This window comes from Apostichopus japonicus, chromosome 22, assembly GCF_037975245.1.
Source record: "Apostichopus japonicus isolate 1M-3 chromosome 22, ASM3797524v1, whole genome shotgun sequence".
In the NCBI taxonomy this organism is placed as follows: Eukaryota; Metazoa; Echinodermata; class Holothuroidea; order Aspidochirotida; family Stichopodidae; genus Apostichopus; species Apostichopus japonicus.
In genome coordinates this window covers 15285852-15300961 of record NC_092582.1, presented here as the reverse complement: position 1 = coordinate 15300961, position 15110 = coordinate 15285852, and the positions used below count along the sequence as shown (strand labels likewise).

At 37.5% G+C, this 15110-nt stretch overlaps 1 protein-coding gene across 4 annotated transcripts in view; it reads left to right on the top strand.

The window, feature by feature from the left end:
* The window catches only part of LOC139963407 (rab GTPase-activating protein 1-like), a 76158-nt gene that overhangs the window by 15647 nt on the left and 45401 nt on the right, over positions 1 to 15110 (top strand). For 3 of the 4 annotated variants that reach the window (XM_071964143.1, XM_071964144.1, XM_071964142.1), the window contains exons 5-10: positions 1448 to 1722; positions 3313 to 3379; positions 5173 to 5281; positions 7605 to 7774; positions 10981 to 11131; positions 12037 to 12278. In XM_071964143.1, the coding sequence (XP_071820244.1) occupies positions 1448 to 1722; positions 3313 to 3379; positions 5173 to 5281; positions 7605 to 7774; positions 10981 to 11131; positions 12037 to 12278 (1014 nt within the window). The remainder of the gene's footprint in view (positions 1 to 1447; positions 1723 to 3312; positions 3380 to 5172; positions 5282 to 7604; positions 7775 to 10980; positions 11132 to 12036; positions 12279 to 15110) is intronic. The other variant, XM_071964145.1, reaches the window with a different exon arrangement.

Sequence of the window (15110 nt, the reverse complement as noted above, 5' to 3'; positions counted from 1 at the left end):
TTATCTCCCCATCAGAGTGTTTGCATAGTGTGACGAACCTAGTGGCAATATTTGCTTCAAAAGTACCATCAGATGAGTTTTACTATGAGAGTCGTGCAGTTGAATACATCTGTTGTCTGAGTGATGGCACAAACTGGCCATCTTTTTCTGGTTCTTATTTTGGTGGCAGGTGTTGATAGTTTCAGTAATTGTTTGCTGCTATAAATTGAAGGATACATGATCTAGTCTATGGAATAGTTTACACAAAATCAAGTCTTATAGGGGGGAAGTTTGTTGTTTGGTACCATCTTTCTCCAATCCAAAGCTTACCAACATTATTTCAATACAAACTGTTTTATTTAATGAATGATTGAATTGTATGCAGTCTTGTCATTGGAAGATTTAAGTCTAATAAATGGAGAAAGCTTTGATTTTCATATAGGACCAATCTGTAGTGTCCAGCAAACCATAAGCAGCAGAGATAAATGAAACATTTTTTGCATCTTTGCAAATATGATGTGTCAGACAGTTTTGGTTACTTGAGCACTTCCAAATAATAAGATCAGATCAAATATTACATAACTTCTTCTTTATTCCTTGCCAAAGACTGTGGTGGTAGTCTGTGTGTTTGTGTGTGATTATACACTTTGTTTTACATTCAGACTGAGGACTTGAACAAAAGAATTCTAAGTCCTCACATGTCATTTGAAAAATAAAAACACACCCTATGTCCTCAGAACAATTCCATTGTTAAGGGGTATTGTTAAGGTTATGGTAGGTGGATTGGAACAATGGTAAAAAACAATGGGGTCCTCAGTCTGAATATGTGAGTGTTTGTGTATGTGACATCGTAGCTTGTGAACACAATTATAGCCCAAAAAGGACTGTACATTGTGGGGAAGATCATTTTAGTTTCTGGAGTACAGTAGTACAAGAACCGTGTGTGTAAATTTACAGGTGTTTCTAAATATTTACAATGCAGCCAAGGATTGGCAAAACATGTTGGCTTTCTGGTTCATATTTTTTCATATTAGAGAACTTGATTCGTCATGGTGGTAATGACCTTACTTTTCAGTGGATTAACAAACATGGAAATATGTAATATAATTTAAACTCAACTTCTGGGTTGGCATCCATAGTCGATGGTGTTCTCATAATATTACAGCTTCTCTGATAATTCAATCTGGCAAGTTTTCGTACCGGCAATCAAAGTACAGAAATATAAATTAGGTCATTGCTTTTTAATATTGGAGGACTATAAATGATACCAAGCAAATCAAGTCAGTAATAAAAAGGTTCTTAAAGTTTGATCGATGAGACCCAAGTGAAGACGTATGAAGAATCTCTTATCGTTGCCAATCTTAATGAAAATTTTGGAAATTACCGTCAAAACTAGACACACCACTGCCATGTAACCCACCTTCCTTTCGTTAACATATACCTCGTCTCTCCTCTTTGTTCAATGAAGGTACAGAAAGTGCTGTCCTGCTTCAAGCAAGCGTTCTTCAGAGTTCCACGAAGTCCTCAGTCCGTGGAGAGCTCGATGCACGTCCGACCGGTGGCCAGAGAGAAGATCCTGAATCTCACCGTTCCAGTCTTCGTAGACATCAGAGAGGATGACGGGAGGGGTAGTTTCTCGCCCATCCCGCGAGATAACCGGTGCTTTAAGATGCGACAGGGAGCTAGGAAGGAAATCATCGTCACGGTCCAACCAACTAATTCCAAAAGTTTAAACATTGAAAGGTAAAAAAAAAAATGTTTCTTAATCTTTGCAAATCTTCTGTCAAAGTTTTTTTTAAATTTTATTATAAAAGTGGGTTAAAATATACCATGTACAGAACTATGCATGGCTTGTTCAGGATTCTATATCTTGCAGAATAGCCGTCAGGAGAACGAGTTTAATCTTCGTCGAAAATGAACTTATTTGCCGTAATCTTTACAGATGATGTTTTGGTGTTATGCTCCCTCCTATGGAATCTTCTCATCTTACTGTCAATTTTGGGGTTTCCATGGAATCCTATCTTTGGGTGGAACTCATCACCATAAACATAAGAAGCATATTGTATTAATAAATGTCTTAATACAAAAATATTATTCAGAAACCAAAAAAAAAAACACAAAAAAAACACCCCCCCTCCCAAAAAGACAAAAACAAATTACATGTGCCACATTCAAGCATTAAATAAAAGCAGCTGCATTTGAACAGTGAAGCATTGAGGCTAATAGCAACCAGGAGGCCATATGTTGAACTGTTTGCCTCTCTGAGAACAGAAAATAAGGTTTTCATATTCTCTCACCAAGTCTCAGTTTTACTTCAAGTGTTCTACAAAAATTTGTTCCAAACTTTTTGTTTTCAAGTGTGGATTCTTGTAGAGGGACACATATAAAAAATTAAAAATTGTACTATGCTCCCCCCCCCTTCTCCTCCATTTTGGAGATAGTTTAAAGTCATATCGGACGCTGCCGTTTTAATATCAATGTGTGACCGTTGTCATGCCAGTAGATGGTAAAATCTTTGGCTTTTCCCTTTTGTATATCTTTTCACATTTTCATGTTAAATGTAAACATGTTGTTATTGAAAGCAATGCCAATATTAGGTCTTACTGAATACTTCAGTATTATTCGATCAGGAAGTACAAATCCTAATAACTAATGAAGTAGAATGAACGAAATACTGCAAATCAGGGAAAGGCATTAAAGTGTATTCAAGAGTAGGTGGCTCGATGATGTCATAGTTAGACTTTCTCAAGTCTTCAGTCTTGTCATTAAAGAGTGGTTCATACTCCAGTATTTATTGCAGGCAATGGATATAAACTAACCTTATATGGTTAAAAACACATTTTCATCGCACTCTTTAATTTTACCATACTGTATATGGTTCGTGTTCCTCTTCAAGCCCACGAGTTATACTCGCGTATTAACCATCCTATTCACCAGAATATCGTCAAAATGGGATACTATTTTTTCCTTACCTGTTTGAGCGATTTGTTTCCTTACAAAATAAGCTAAGTATTTTACAATTAGGTTGGACTTTGGATATGACATCATCCTTGATTTTGACAATTAAAGGAGTATTGCAGATGAATATCATGAGTCAGGCAGGGAATAATTATATGTTCAACTTTTGTGTAGCAGTTTTGAAGTCCCTGAGTATTGTGTCTTATAAAAAATGCTATGGTTTCTGTTTTAAAGAGAAAAAACCCCAGCTATAAATCTTTTTCCTTTTAACAATTCGACCATTTTGCATGGCATTTAGCGATGCGATACTGGATAAATACTTCCCTGTCGGGTCGGTAATATAGTTTTACCCGTCCCTTTTCTCGTTTCTTGTAGATGTTTTGGTGTCCTCATCTGTCCAGGGAGGAATGTCCCAGATAGAGACCTTCATCTTCTAGATGTGGTAAGATTTATCTGTCCAGTCGTATTGAAAATTGCAATAGAAGAATCAATGAGATTGATGAACAAAACAGCCCCATCCAAAAACATAAATGCTCCATATTTCAAATATCACTTGTATTCTTTGCCTCCCCCCCCCACAAAAATGTTGGGACAAGAGATTTAATTAAAAGAGTGTGTAAAAGTAAGTTGGCCTGACGTTTCGATCCTAGCAGGATCTTCTTCAGAGGCTTTTTTTTAGCCTCTGAAGAAGATCCTGCTAGGATCGAAACGTCAGGCCAACTTACTTTTACACATTCTATTACACAGGCTCTCTAGTGGATAAGCAGTTTGCTAACAGTTTTATTTTATTTTAATTAAAAGAGGTTAACAAAAAGAAGTGATCCTTTCTATCACATGGTTCCAAGGGAGTCTGAAAAAATTGGAAAAAGAGTGCAAAATGTAGAGAAAGTTGAAAACCTCTATCTTGGGGTCTTGAAAGTTGTTGCATTTTTAAGTTTAACCCTAAAGGAAGAGTGAGGAAAATCCTTAGTTGAACAATTCTCGTTTTCATGACTACTCACGAAGAAGTTTTATTTTCACGACAACTCATGAAAAGGTTTCCTCTTTTGGCAAAAAAAGAACATTTTTCGTCCAGAATGTTCAACTTTGGATGTGTACACTTAGTGTGATTGGTTAGTGTAATGTAGTAAACATGAAGTTGTATACCGCCACCTTTCTGTTATTAACTCTGTTTACCGTATTGGACGATAACGGACAGATATGAGGATTAGAATATAGTACGTAGAGCTTCATAACACACGTCTCTTGTTTGCCCTATGCCTCTTTGCTCATTCTTTATTCGTACCCTTACCTAACACCGAAGGATATCACAGTAAGGCCTACTACTGGTAGCTTTTACATAACATCGTCATTGGTGTGTAACAGGCATCATAGACTTCAACCATAAAAACCTGGTTTGGTCTTGAGAAAGACCATCATGACTTTCATATCTGGTAACCTGTGATTGTCTGTTTCTGTGTCAGTGTGTGTTTGTGTGTTTTTAAGCAGGGGGAAGTAAATGTATGAATACGTTTGTTTGCTTGTGAATTGGATAAAGAGGGAAGTTAAGGAGGCATAAGGAATTTGTTCCTGGTTTGCAACTGCACTGTGTTGCAGATGTATTTATAATAACATCAGTGTTTCTGTGAATGGGATATATAGAGAATGGTATGAAAGAGGAACAGGAAGGGAAGAAGGAAGTTGTCAACCTTTTCAAGTGTGTACTTGTGGATTGAAGAATATTAATCTCATTTGTATAAAGGACCGTCGTTATTATCAGGGGCGTAGTGAGGAATTTGCCAAGGGGGGAGTGGCAAAGTCTGTAGGCAAACTATCTAAGCGTAGCGCCACCATGAGTTGGCGCAAAGCTTACATAAAAAAAATTGACCAAAAATGCTACCATGATGGCACTTACCAGGCCTTGTAAGTTGCATCTAAGCATTTGTTATTTTGAAATTACTAGCGATATCATAAAAAAATACAAAAAATATGCCCCCATTGGCTACGCGCCTGGTCGTTATCAATATAGTTGCAATTGGTTGGATATAATAGTCAATATCTTTGAACTTGTTGGTGTCCTGGGGGCACTACAAGGGGTCCCAGGGAACGTCTTTAATTTTTTATGCCTGTTTTTGGTCCACTCATAGTAATGCCGCTTGTAAGATCCCTCCCTAACTTTCATAACTTTATGGTTGAAGCTCTGACAGTTCCAAATATGTTGATAACTACAAAACTTTTTTTGGCTTGCTTGATTAGGTTCGTCAAGAACACAGTCAAGAAGGAAAGCAGTTTACAGTGACCAGTTTGTGGGATCCTAATTTAGACGATCTAACTATTTTGAATACAGAGTCGCCTCCGGGACTTGGTGAGTATTTTGTTTTCATAAGCAAAACAGTCTTCTGATGTTTAACAAGAAGCACTGAGCTAAACTTTAAAAATGAAATCAATGTCATCCCGAAATAATAGCCTAGGAAGACCAAAAATGGTCACATATTTAAACACCATTACATTGCTTGCATGGCTACCCCCCTCCCCCCCCCCCCCCCCAATATGTCAGTTTTGTAAAAAAAGCTTGATGGTCTAACTCAAGAAGTTTGATCAATGTCCGAGCACTGGTTCGTAATCTGCTCTGAATCCTGTTTGGGCCCAAAGTTTTTGTTCACTTTTCATATTCTTATTTTACAATTTTGCCAATCACTGTTCGGTTATTCGTTCACTTATATAAACCCATACAAAGAAAAATGATTTTCTTGAAACTTTTACCCTTGAAATCTCTTACCTGCTACTTGTTAAATTTTGGTGTGATTCCTGTTTACACAGTATACAGGGTATTGTGGCGTCTGGCTGGGCTTGCCTTGTGTAAATTGTAAAAGTGGGACAAACTCCTAGTAATGTTGTTCTCTATTATAGACAGGTTAGATAAGACTTTTGGTGTAACAGTGGCTGAAAGATCTAATTTTAATTTTAATAAATGAGCTGGATTCATCAGGAATTGATGATTCAGTGTCTGGGAAACCAAACAGTTCCACCCTGTATTTGCTTACAACAAGTAGGGACACCTGTCAAGTTCCGTGCTACAAGACAGGACTCCTTAATGAGGGTCTGGCAGTTCACAGAAAACTTGGCAAATTTTTATGTTACAAATATTTTACAAACTAAATAGAACCCTTCCAAAAATGTGTATAAGAACATGGAGTTGCTAAATAAATTTGGGCGTTTTTTCTTCATTGAAAATGCTTTTAGAGCAAAGAGAAGTTACAATATTTGATGTATAGTTTTCAGTTTTTTGGGGTGGGGGGGGGGGAATGTAACTTATAAAAAAGTAACTTTCCTACAAAATCTACAAAGTTCTAAAATTAATTAATGTGCTACTATTGGACTGTAACAACCTTTTAGTTTATGACATGTCGTTGAACTAATTGATTTCTGATTCTGATGTTCCAACTTTGTGTCTCAAATCTCGATCTAGCAAAACAGTGTCACCCAAACAGAGCACAAAAACATGCAAAAGTAAAGCATAAATTTATATATATTCATCACAGCTTTGTTTATCATTAGTAACCATCCAAACCAGCATCGTTTGATAAATCAACCTGCCCACTTTATGAAAAGTTTGTTAACATCTGAACAATAATTCAAGTCGGAATTGAATCACTACTGAGGATAGATATAGGTATTGGAATTTCCCCCAGTGTATGTGAAATGCTCTCTGTATTTTACAGAGCAAGCATTTCTTATGTACATAAAGGAGTTAAAATGGATTGGGAAATAATATCGGAGAGCCCTGTTTTATTGATTTATTTTGATAGAAATTATGATGACCGTTGTACTGTGAGGGATAGATTTATGACTCAGTTTGGAATGTTGTGAACATCCATGGCCAAGCATCCTTCCACCTATGAAATCAATATTTGTTGTAATTTAAGAGACTTCTGTTTTTTTATGTATTTTTGATATAAAATTATGATGACCTTTGTACTGTGAGGGATAGATTTTATGACTCCTGTCAGAATGTTGTGAGCACCCATGGCCAAACATTATGCCACCTACAAAATTCAATATAAATGTTGTGATCTGTTGTTCGTTGATGAATGGCTCTGGAATATTAAAATTTCTCTTGGTAGTTTTGTACATGTGCTTTTGGGGACATTTGTACATGTGTTTTACACAGTTTCCACAGATAGTATCATAACAGATTTATACTTGTTGTGATCTTTTCAAGCCAGGTTTAAGAAGAGTGGTTAAAGGAGTTGGAGGTAGAGGGAAAAAGTAGGGGGGGGGGCGGTTGGTTAATGGTGGTGGTGTTGAGAGTATTGAGGCATTGTTTTTGTTGAGGTCAAAGATCATTAAGGTCAGTAGAGGTCAAAATGTTAAAAAGAAAAAGAAACTTTGTAAAACACAATAACTCCATAAGTAAAGATTGGTTGAACTTCATATTATAAGAATCCTACATTATTGTGGAGGTCAAAGGTCATGTGAGGTTCAACACAGTTCTTGAAACATTGTAGAAACAATACCTCTATAATAATGTTTCTAAATTCTGCCATTTGACCTCATATTGTCCATGTTGTACCTGTAGGATATCATTTCACACTGCATAAAAGGTAAGAACCGAAAGTTCTCGAGTCAGTCGGGAATACTATCCCGGACACATCTTATTTTTTCCACCGTCTTCTCTCAATTTCTAGTGGACAAAAGCATGTTTATGACAATTGCTGTTGACCTTGTGATGACCGGGATACAGGAGCAAGTGAGATTCGTCCTAGAAACCAGAGTCATAATCGTCTCGCCGAACGAGAAGTTCTGGATGTACAACAAGAAAGCCGTCCAAGAGTTCTTTTATATTCTCTTGGAGGAGGTGAGTTGTCACAGAAAGGGACTTGATCAAGTTTACAACCTTTCTCAACTGATCATCGATATTTGATTCATGCCCAATAAAAGATTGAAAATTAAATCTGTCAGGTTCTATGATTTTATTTTGGCTTCCTCACATTTAACTGTCTCCACAAACTTTCTGCAACTTTCCTATTATATAATGCATTGTGGCTACTTACTAGACGAGTTCGTGTTACCATGGAAACACATTGATATTACATTCTGAAAGATTGCTCTACAGTGTCTAGGGTAGCATACTCCCATGCAGTGTTCGACTTATGGCCAAAAAATTGCATAGCAACAAATTTCGACAATTGCTATACAATATTTTTGTTGCATAGCAGTTCCCCAATATTGAATAGCAGTTTTGAAATTACCACAAAACGGACCAAATGTTGGCGATCAATGTATTAACTACAAAATGTTTGTTTATTATTATTATTTATACTAGTGTTGCTATTTGCAATATCGGCAGCATATCGGTATCGGTAAAATTTTGCCTAATTGCCGATAACAGCAAACCGATATTGAACTTTTCTTTTTAACAGCAGAGCTACCTGTACTTATTTATACTTGCAATGATTTGTTTATCTGCCCAAGACGATCCATTTCTTTAGCGTCAGTTAAACTCAGATTCATTTTCGATTAATATCCATGGAAACCTGACTCACCGTAACATCTAAAAACACGTCTACGGCGCGCGAATATAACCAATGACCTTCGTGAACCTTGGCCTACACGGCTACACACAACATTAGTGCAGCATATATACACTGTACTAACCATTCATTTCCTCAAAGGCCTCGTGAAAACCTTGAACATGATGCATACAGTAACTGCACAGTTCAGCAGTGTTGGAAAACCTTGTTCAATTTCCCGCGAACACTCTGCCGATTTCCCGCCGGTGTTCGCCTGCCTAGCATGCATAACGTGCGAGCATAAAGGCGTGGTGTCCAGGGGCCCGTCTTAGGGCTATGGTGGGGTCATGGGGTAGAACCCCTCGTAGGGATCCTGGGGGCGAAAGCCCCCGAAAATTGTTGTCATTTTTTGCGATGTCTGGCGATGAAAAAATTCGCAGTTGAGGATGCAAAATACTGACAACTTTTTTTATTTAAATTGTCACGAAACTGATGAAAATTTTAAAATGACAAGTTAGAGTAGCTATATTATGTTATAAAATGAAAAGAGATTTAATCTGTCTTTCAATCTTTAAAAAGTGCAACTTACAGTTCAACTTCCGATATTATGAAACAAACAAAGTTCAGCAAAGCCCCGTTTCTAGACTGCCTAACAATGAATAGCTTGCACTATATGCATACATTTTTACAACTGCAGTGTTTAACCCTATACCCAACTACTGTACCACGGTACATGTGCTGCGAATTTGCCCAGGTAACTTCCCAACAACTGTGAGCTCATCCCCTGTGTAACACCTGTTTGTTAACATTTTTTTGGCACGTTGCCAGGGAGTTTAGTTACGTGAGATCCGTAACCGCCGAGGTGGTTAGGCTATTTGCTTTACACTTAACTATGGTAGGATAATATTTTTTCAGTTTTTTTTCGCTATACGGTCAAGTGAATAAGTTGTACATTGAGTATAAACTCAATAAATTATAACTTCTACATTGTGATCGACAGTTCGTAAGTTAAGGTTTGAGTGTCTGCTCCCAAATCTGACTAGGAATTTGTATCGCACAAATCGGCACAATGTGCAATGCTGATTTGGAAACGTCTCGCAAGTTTGTCGTTTTGGATCGCATTTTGCGATGCGATACCGGAAAAATCGAACACTGCTCCCATGTACTTGCCCAATTGACTTACACACTAATGTGGTCTCTAAGTCCTTGAAGAAGTTTTCTCTGGCTAAAGCCTACCTACCCAACACCGGATAGCTGAAACGTGGGCCGTTAATGGCACCTTTATATTTCAAGTTGTTAGCTCTAGTTTTTGTCACTTGAAAACAAATGGCTTTACTCATTAGTTACACAAGTTTCTTACGCTTCCCCTGGGAGGAGGACTGTTTGGTGGTCTAATATTGCTTCAATTGACCCAATTTTTTTGCACCAAATGTACTTCCATTTTTCATCTCTGACATCCGAGCAACAAGTCAAAAAATATTGTGTGATCTTATATCAAGACAGGTGTTCTCGGGTTGCTTTTTCGTCGCTTTTGTGAACACTCAGGTGGATCTATATAGACTCTTATGTGGAGTATGCAACCCTAAAGTGACTAGCTGTCATTACCTTTATTAACACTGGCTCTCTCGTGCAGTGACTCTTCATCTTCTCTCAACCTGCCTTCATCTCATTCTTGTCGTCAGTGTCTTGAAGTCTGTTATTACAGAGCTTATGAATCTTTAATTGCAGTTCTATTTACTGCTTCTGATGAGAGGTGGTTACGTTACCATGGAAACACATTTCCTGTGTCACCAAATATTTGCCAAATCCTTGTTTTGTAAAGTGGTTTAATTGCCGGACAGATCGATAAGAGCAAACGAACCATTTAGCTTACTGATCATTCAGTAGGTGCGATCTGTCCTTCATATATAAAAACTCCTTAATGTTTCCTTCTGTTTACTGCACTATCATATATCAACACTACAAATAACACATGGAAAAATCATGTCGTTTTATTGTCAATATATGATCTTATGAAAATCAAAATTGCCAGCAACATTCACTTTTTTTAGTGTTCACTTAAGAGTGCACAGTAACAGGTTTGAGTCAAGGAACATAGCAACCATTGATACATCTGTCTGTTATTTTCTCCCCCTCCCCCTCCCCCTTTAGTAATCGCAGATTTTGAAGTGCCCTGAAAAAAAAAACATCCTGAATTTGTCCTAGAGTCTAGCATGGATTCATTCCAAACCCGACCATTTAACCGTCAAAAATTTCCCCCAAGGTTGCCAGCACATTATGATCATCATCATCGTCGTTTAATCGTCCGAGACAGATTTTGAACAGATTTTTAGTCAAGCCTGCATATTATATTGATTGATGTGGAAGTACCCCTGTGCTGAGTGAGGGTATGAAGTAGAATTTTGATTTGCCATGGGGGCTGTAGATTATATATATGCAGTGCCGACTGTTCTGTGTACATATCAAACTCACGACTGTTCTGGCTCCGATTTCTCTGTCTTATGGTTTAAAAGAAGATGAGTCATTAGCGTCGTTGTTTCTCATCTTGCAGGAGGAGTCAAGTGTGGAGAATGAATTTTCCTACAAGGTCTTGAGTCTGGAGAGTCAGACGCAGCGTGAGAGGCTCCAGACGAGAAGCGGGATGCGTCCGTCGGTCCGGACGCCCGATAGCCTCAGCTCTTACCAGGAGGAAGAAGAAAGTGGTACGTTTAAAAAGCATTAGTCCCTGTTTCATTCAGCTTGGAGAGTTAGGCTCTGTGAGGCCTAATATGATAAAATGACAGACATTTTTTTCTCTATATGACAATGTCTTCAAGTGGGATTTTTTGAAGTTCTGAGGAAACAAATCCACAGATATTCCAGTCGAGATGTAACGAGATGTAAAATTTTTACCGAAATGTTAATTCATGGAAGGGATGTCGGAAAAATGAAATGCATTCATTTTTCCTCAATTTTCTTATAAGACCTTTGAGGTAAAAATGATAGACATCAGTTTTGTTCTTAATTGTATTGCAAGTAGTCGTGGTAAGAATCTTATGCAGAGAGAAAGGATGTGATCATGGGAGGGTTGGGGGGGGGTTGGGAAACTGGGGGGTTGGGAGATCAGATGAGTGGATGGGAGGTAGTAGGGGATGGATGGTACTTGAAGAAAGGTGAGGGAGACTACAGACTGAAGGTTTAATGTTGTGATTCCTGTGTCAATCCTTACCGTACCCGATAGTTGAGATGCGTTTACTTTGTGATATCGATGCTGAATGCGTTGTATAGTTCTAAAGATCACCCACGTCACTCCGAGTTGATCTCTCTGTGCAATAGAACCAACAAGTACAATCTACAAAATCCTACTATCTTGCCAACTTTTAGAATTATGCTTTTTAAGAACTCACTAATCTACAGAGCAGCCATTTATATTTAAAATGGGTTCTTAGAATCTCTGTTATAATGCTTTTAATCTTTCAAACTTCTAATCCTCCATCTTATTTCTTATTTGTTCATGCTTTCATGATTGTAAATTTTAACGTCTTTTGTGTATCATTATTATGTGTCCTATTTATAAATTTTGTAATTTATACTGGAAAAAAGAAATTGAAATTGAATGTTTCTTTAGATGACGAGCCGCTGCAGAGTGGATCGGGCAACGTAGATAAAGACTGCGCTGAAGACATCCTAATCACCTGGGGAAACATCCTGAGCAAGTGGCGCACCGACTTCACAACGCGCCCAAAACAACTGAAACCGTTGGTGAGGGAGGGTATCCCTGAGGCCCTCAGAGGCGAAGTGTGGCAGCTCTTATCCGGCGTCCACATGAGCGAGCATCTGTTTGAACGATACAGGGTACTGATAACCAAAGTGAGTCGAAGCTTAAACCTATTTCTTACTTCTGTTTTTGTTTGTTTGTTTGTTTTTATGTTTGTTTTGAACTTTCCTAATTAAAACACCTTCTTGAAGGCAAAAGGAATCTGTGTTGGTGATGGCATGGGCATGTGTTTCATATACAATGCCTTGCCTTGTACCAAATGATACCTCATATGAACTCGATATGTGGTGTGTAGATGACCCTTACATGAGGTCAAAGGTCATTTGAGGTCAACAGTGGTCAATAGATGAAAAACCTTGTGAACAAAGTTACTCAGTAAACTATATCTTTGATGAATCTCAGTCAGGTGGTAGGTGCCTCTTAATGGTTACATACTAGTAGCTTTGGTGGAGGTCAAAGGTCATCTGTGATCAACTGCTGTGAAACCGTAAATACCCTTGAAAACAAGCTATGTTAAATAAGTCCAGCTTTGTTGAATTTCGTACTTGTGTATGTAGATACCCCTTAATGAGTTCCTGGATAGCATTGTTTTTGGTGAAGGTTAAAGGTCATTTTGAGGTGAGTAGTAATATGACAATTGTCAAAAAAAGCATCTTCCACTTTGTCAACCAGTATAGGTTTGATGAATCTCATAGTCGGTCGGTAGGTGCCCAATAATGAGGTCAAAGATCAAGTATGATGTCAACAGTCAGATTAAAAATGTTGTAAACAAGCTACCTCTTGACATGACAGGCTTTGATGAATTCCATACTTTCTACATAGTCGCGGCTTAACCAATTCTTGGTCGGTATCGCTTTTGTCGAAGGTCAAGTATCATGTGAGGTCAGCAATGGTCAACATCGGAAAACCTTGTATACATGCTCTCACAATTAGTCCAGCTTTGGTGAATATGCTCTAGTTACTTGGACACTTCCTACTCATTGTGAATAGGATGGTCTCACATTCTTGGTTTGACAATCTGGAATAGCGCCCTCATAAGGTGTACTACTCATTGGCAATGTACAGTGAAAGTAAACTCGAACATGCTTACCAATCACCACCTTATTTTACTCCCAAAAGCTTGTTTGTTTTTTTGGTATCTGGGGTGATAAATTTATAGCAATTTCAGAACCTGATGTGTCAATCTAAGTTTGATCTTCATCAAACGAATGGAGGAAAATCAGAAACTTCCAGGAAAATTGCTTTTGAAGACTTGAGCCAAAAAATTGACACCCGAATAAAGGATAAAGGAGTTTGATTGGATACTCAACAGTTGTCGTGTAGTCACACTATTCATAGTAGTATTAAGCACATACAAAACTAACAGATTGGAATAGTTTGAAATTGTCAACTTTTCACCTCATTTTTTGGAATAGGAGATGGCTAGGAGAAATCAAGCTAAAATGACATTTACATTAGATTTCAGTACAGATTTCAGTACGGAATAACATTGAAAAAAATAAATTATCCAGATCGATATAAAAGAACGATTTTTTCTGTCTGTGTGGAAGATAAAATAGTCTTTTGAAAGATAGATTGTTAATAGGGGAATACGAATACCATAATGCTGAGTCATAATTCTCTAGACTCTAGGAAGATGTCAGAATGATCTATTAGTCTACTCGACATAGTCATCTGGTATGTTGCCAGATGTAATCTTATCTGTGCATCTCATTAAATGATTCCACGAAGACAGATTTTTATGTTTGACTATAGGACGAACAGATGTTCAATTCTCGTCGAAGGTGTTTTAATTAAAATATATAATTTTAGTACAAAGTCCTTTCCACTTAAGATGGGATCAGGCACTTTTTCCTTTAGCAACAAATGCTCTTAATTTCCCAAATATCGACCTGTTACATGAATTATTTTGCATTCATTTACAAATGAGTTGCAAGATATTGAATCACAGTTCATTGAATTTTCTGAGATGGAATTTGAATTTTGAAATTTGAAATTTGAATTTGAAATTTGAAAGTACCTTCCAGTTTTGTTATCATGAGTATGTTTAGGCTTGAATATTATAGTCAATCCTTTGTTCTTTCTGTCTGTTTCTTCTGTCCACCTCCTTGTCTCATTATCTGCCTAATTGACTTCCAATCTTAACGAGTTATTCAGGTACATTATATAAAAAACGCTGAAAAATTTACAGAACCGTTGCCAATGTGGGCAACTCAGCAATTTGGTCAAATAGCATTTTTCTTAAAAATAAACCTTAATTCATTACTTGAAAGTATCGGGGTCCTTCCTGGGTAGTCACCAAATGTTCAGTGGTCGTTCATATGCTGTATGGTGTTCAGGATTTGGAGGTCAAAAGATAAACTATGGATCAGTTTAGGCCATTGTTTGAAACTAAATAAAGTACCTTGCTTCTATAGGTATGAACTGATATTTGTCAAAATGCTGTCTATAGTCATCGTTGCACTAAGTGATTCATTTTCTTTAGTATTTCCAACTTTTTTGGGTCAAATTTCTTTGATGAGTCATTTTGAGGACACAGTCGTAAAGTATTTCTACCCCAGCAAACAGTTGTGTTGAATTTTTGAGGAAAAAAAAAGTATTCTTTCAGTTCAAAGGGCTACTCTGGCCTAACTTTTCTTGCCTCTGATATCAATAAATTTTAAGTTTGTCTCATTCTAGCAATAAATGTCTTTACTCTTTCAAAATCTGTTTATAATTTCACAGTCACGGAGGGGCAGGGGATGGGGGGTTGTTGTTTAATAATATTGTATGCAAATAATCAAGAACAGAGAGCTGACCTGGGTTAATTAATGTATACAGGTATTACATCGTTAATGAAACTGTTGGTCAGAGGGGAGTATACTGCTTGGAAACTTTGACCACGGTCTTGGGTTTACCTCCATCACTCTCAACCACTGAACTAT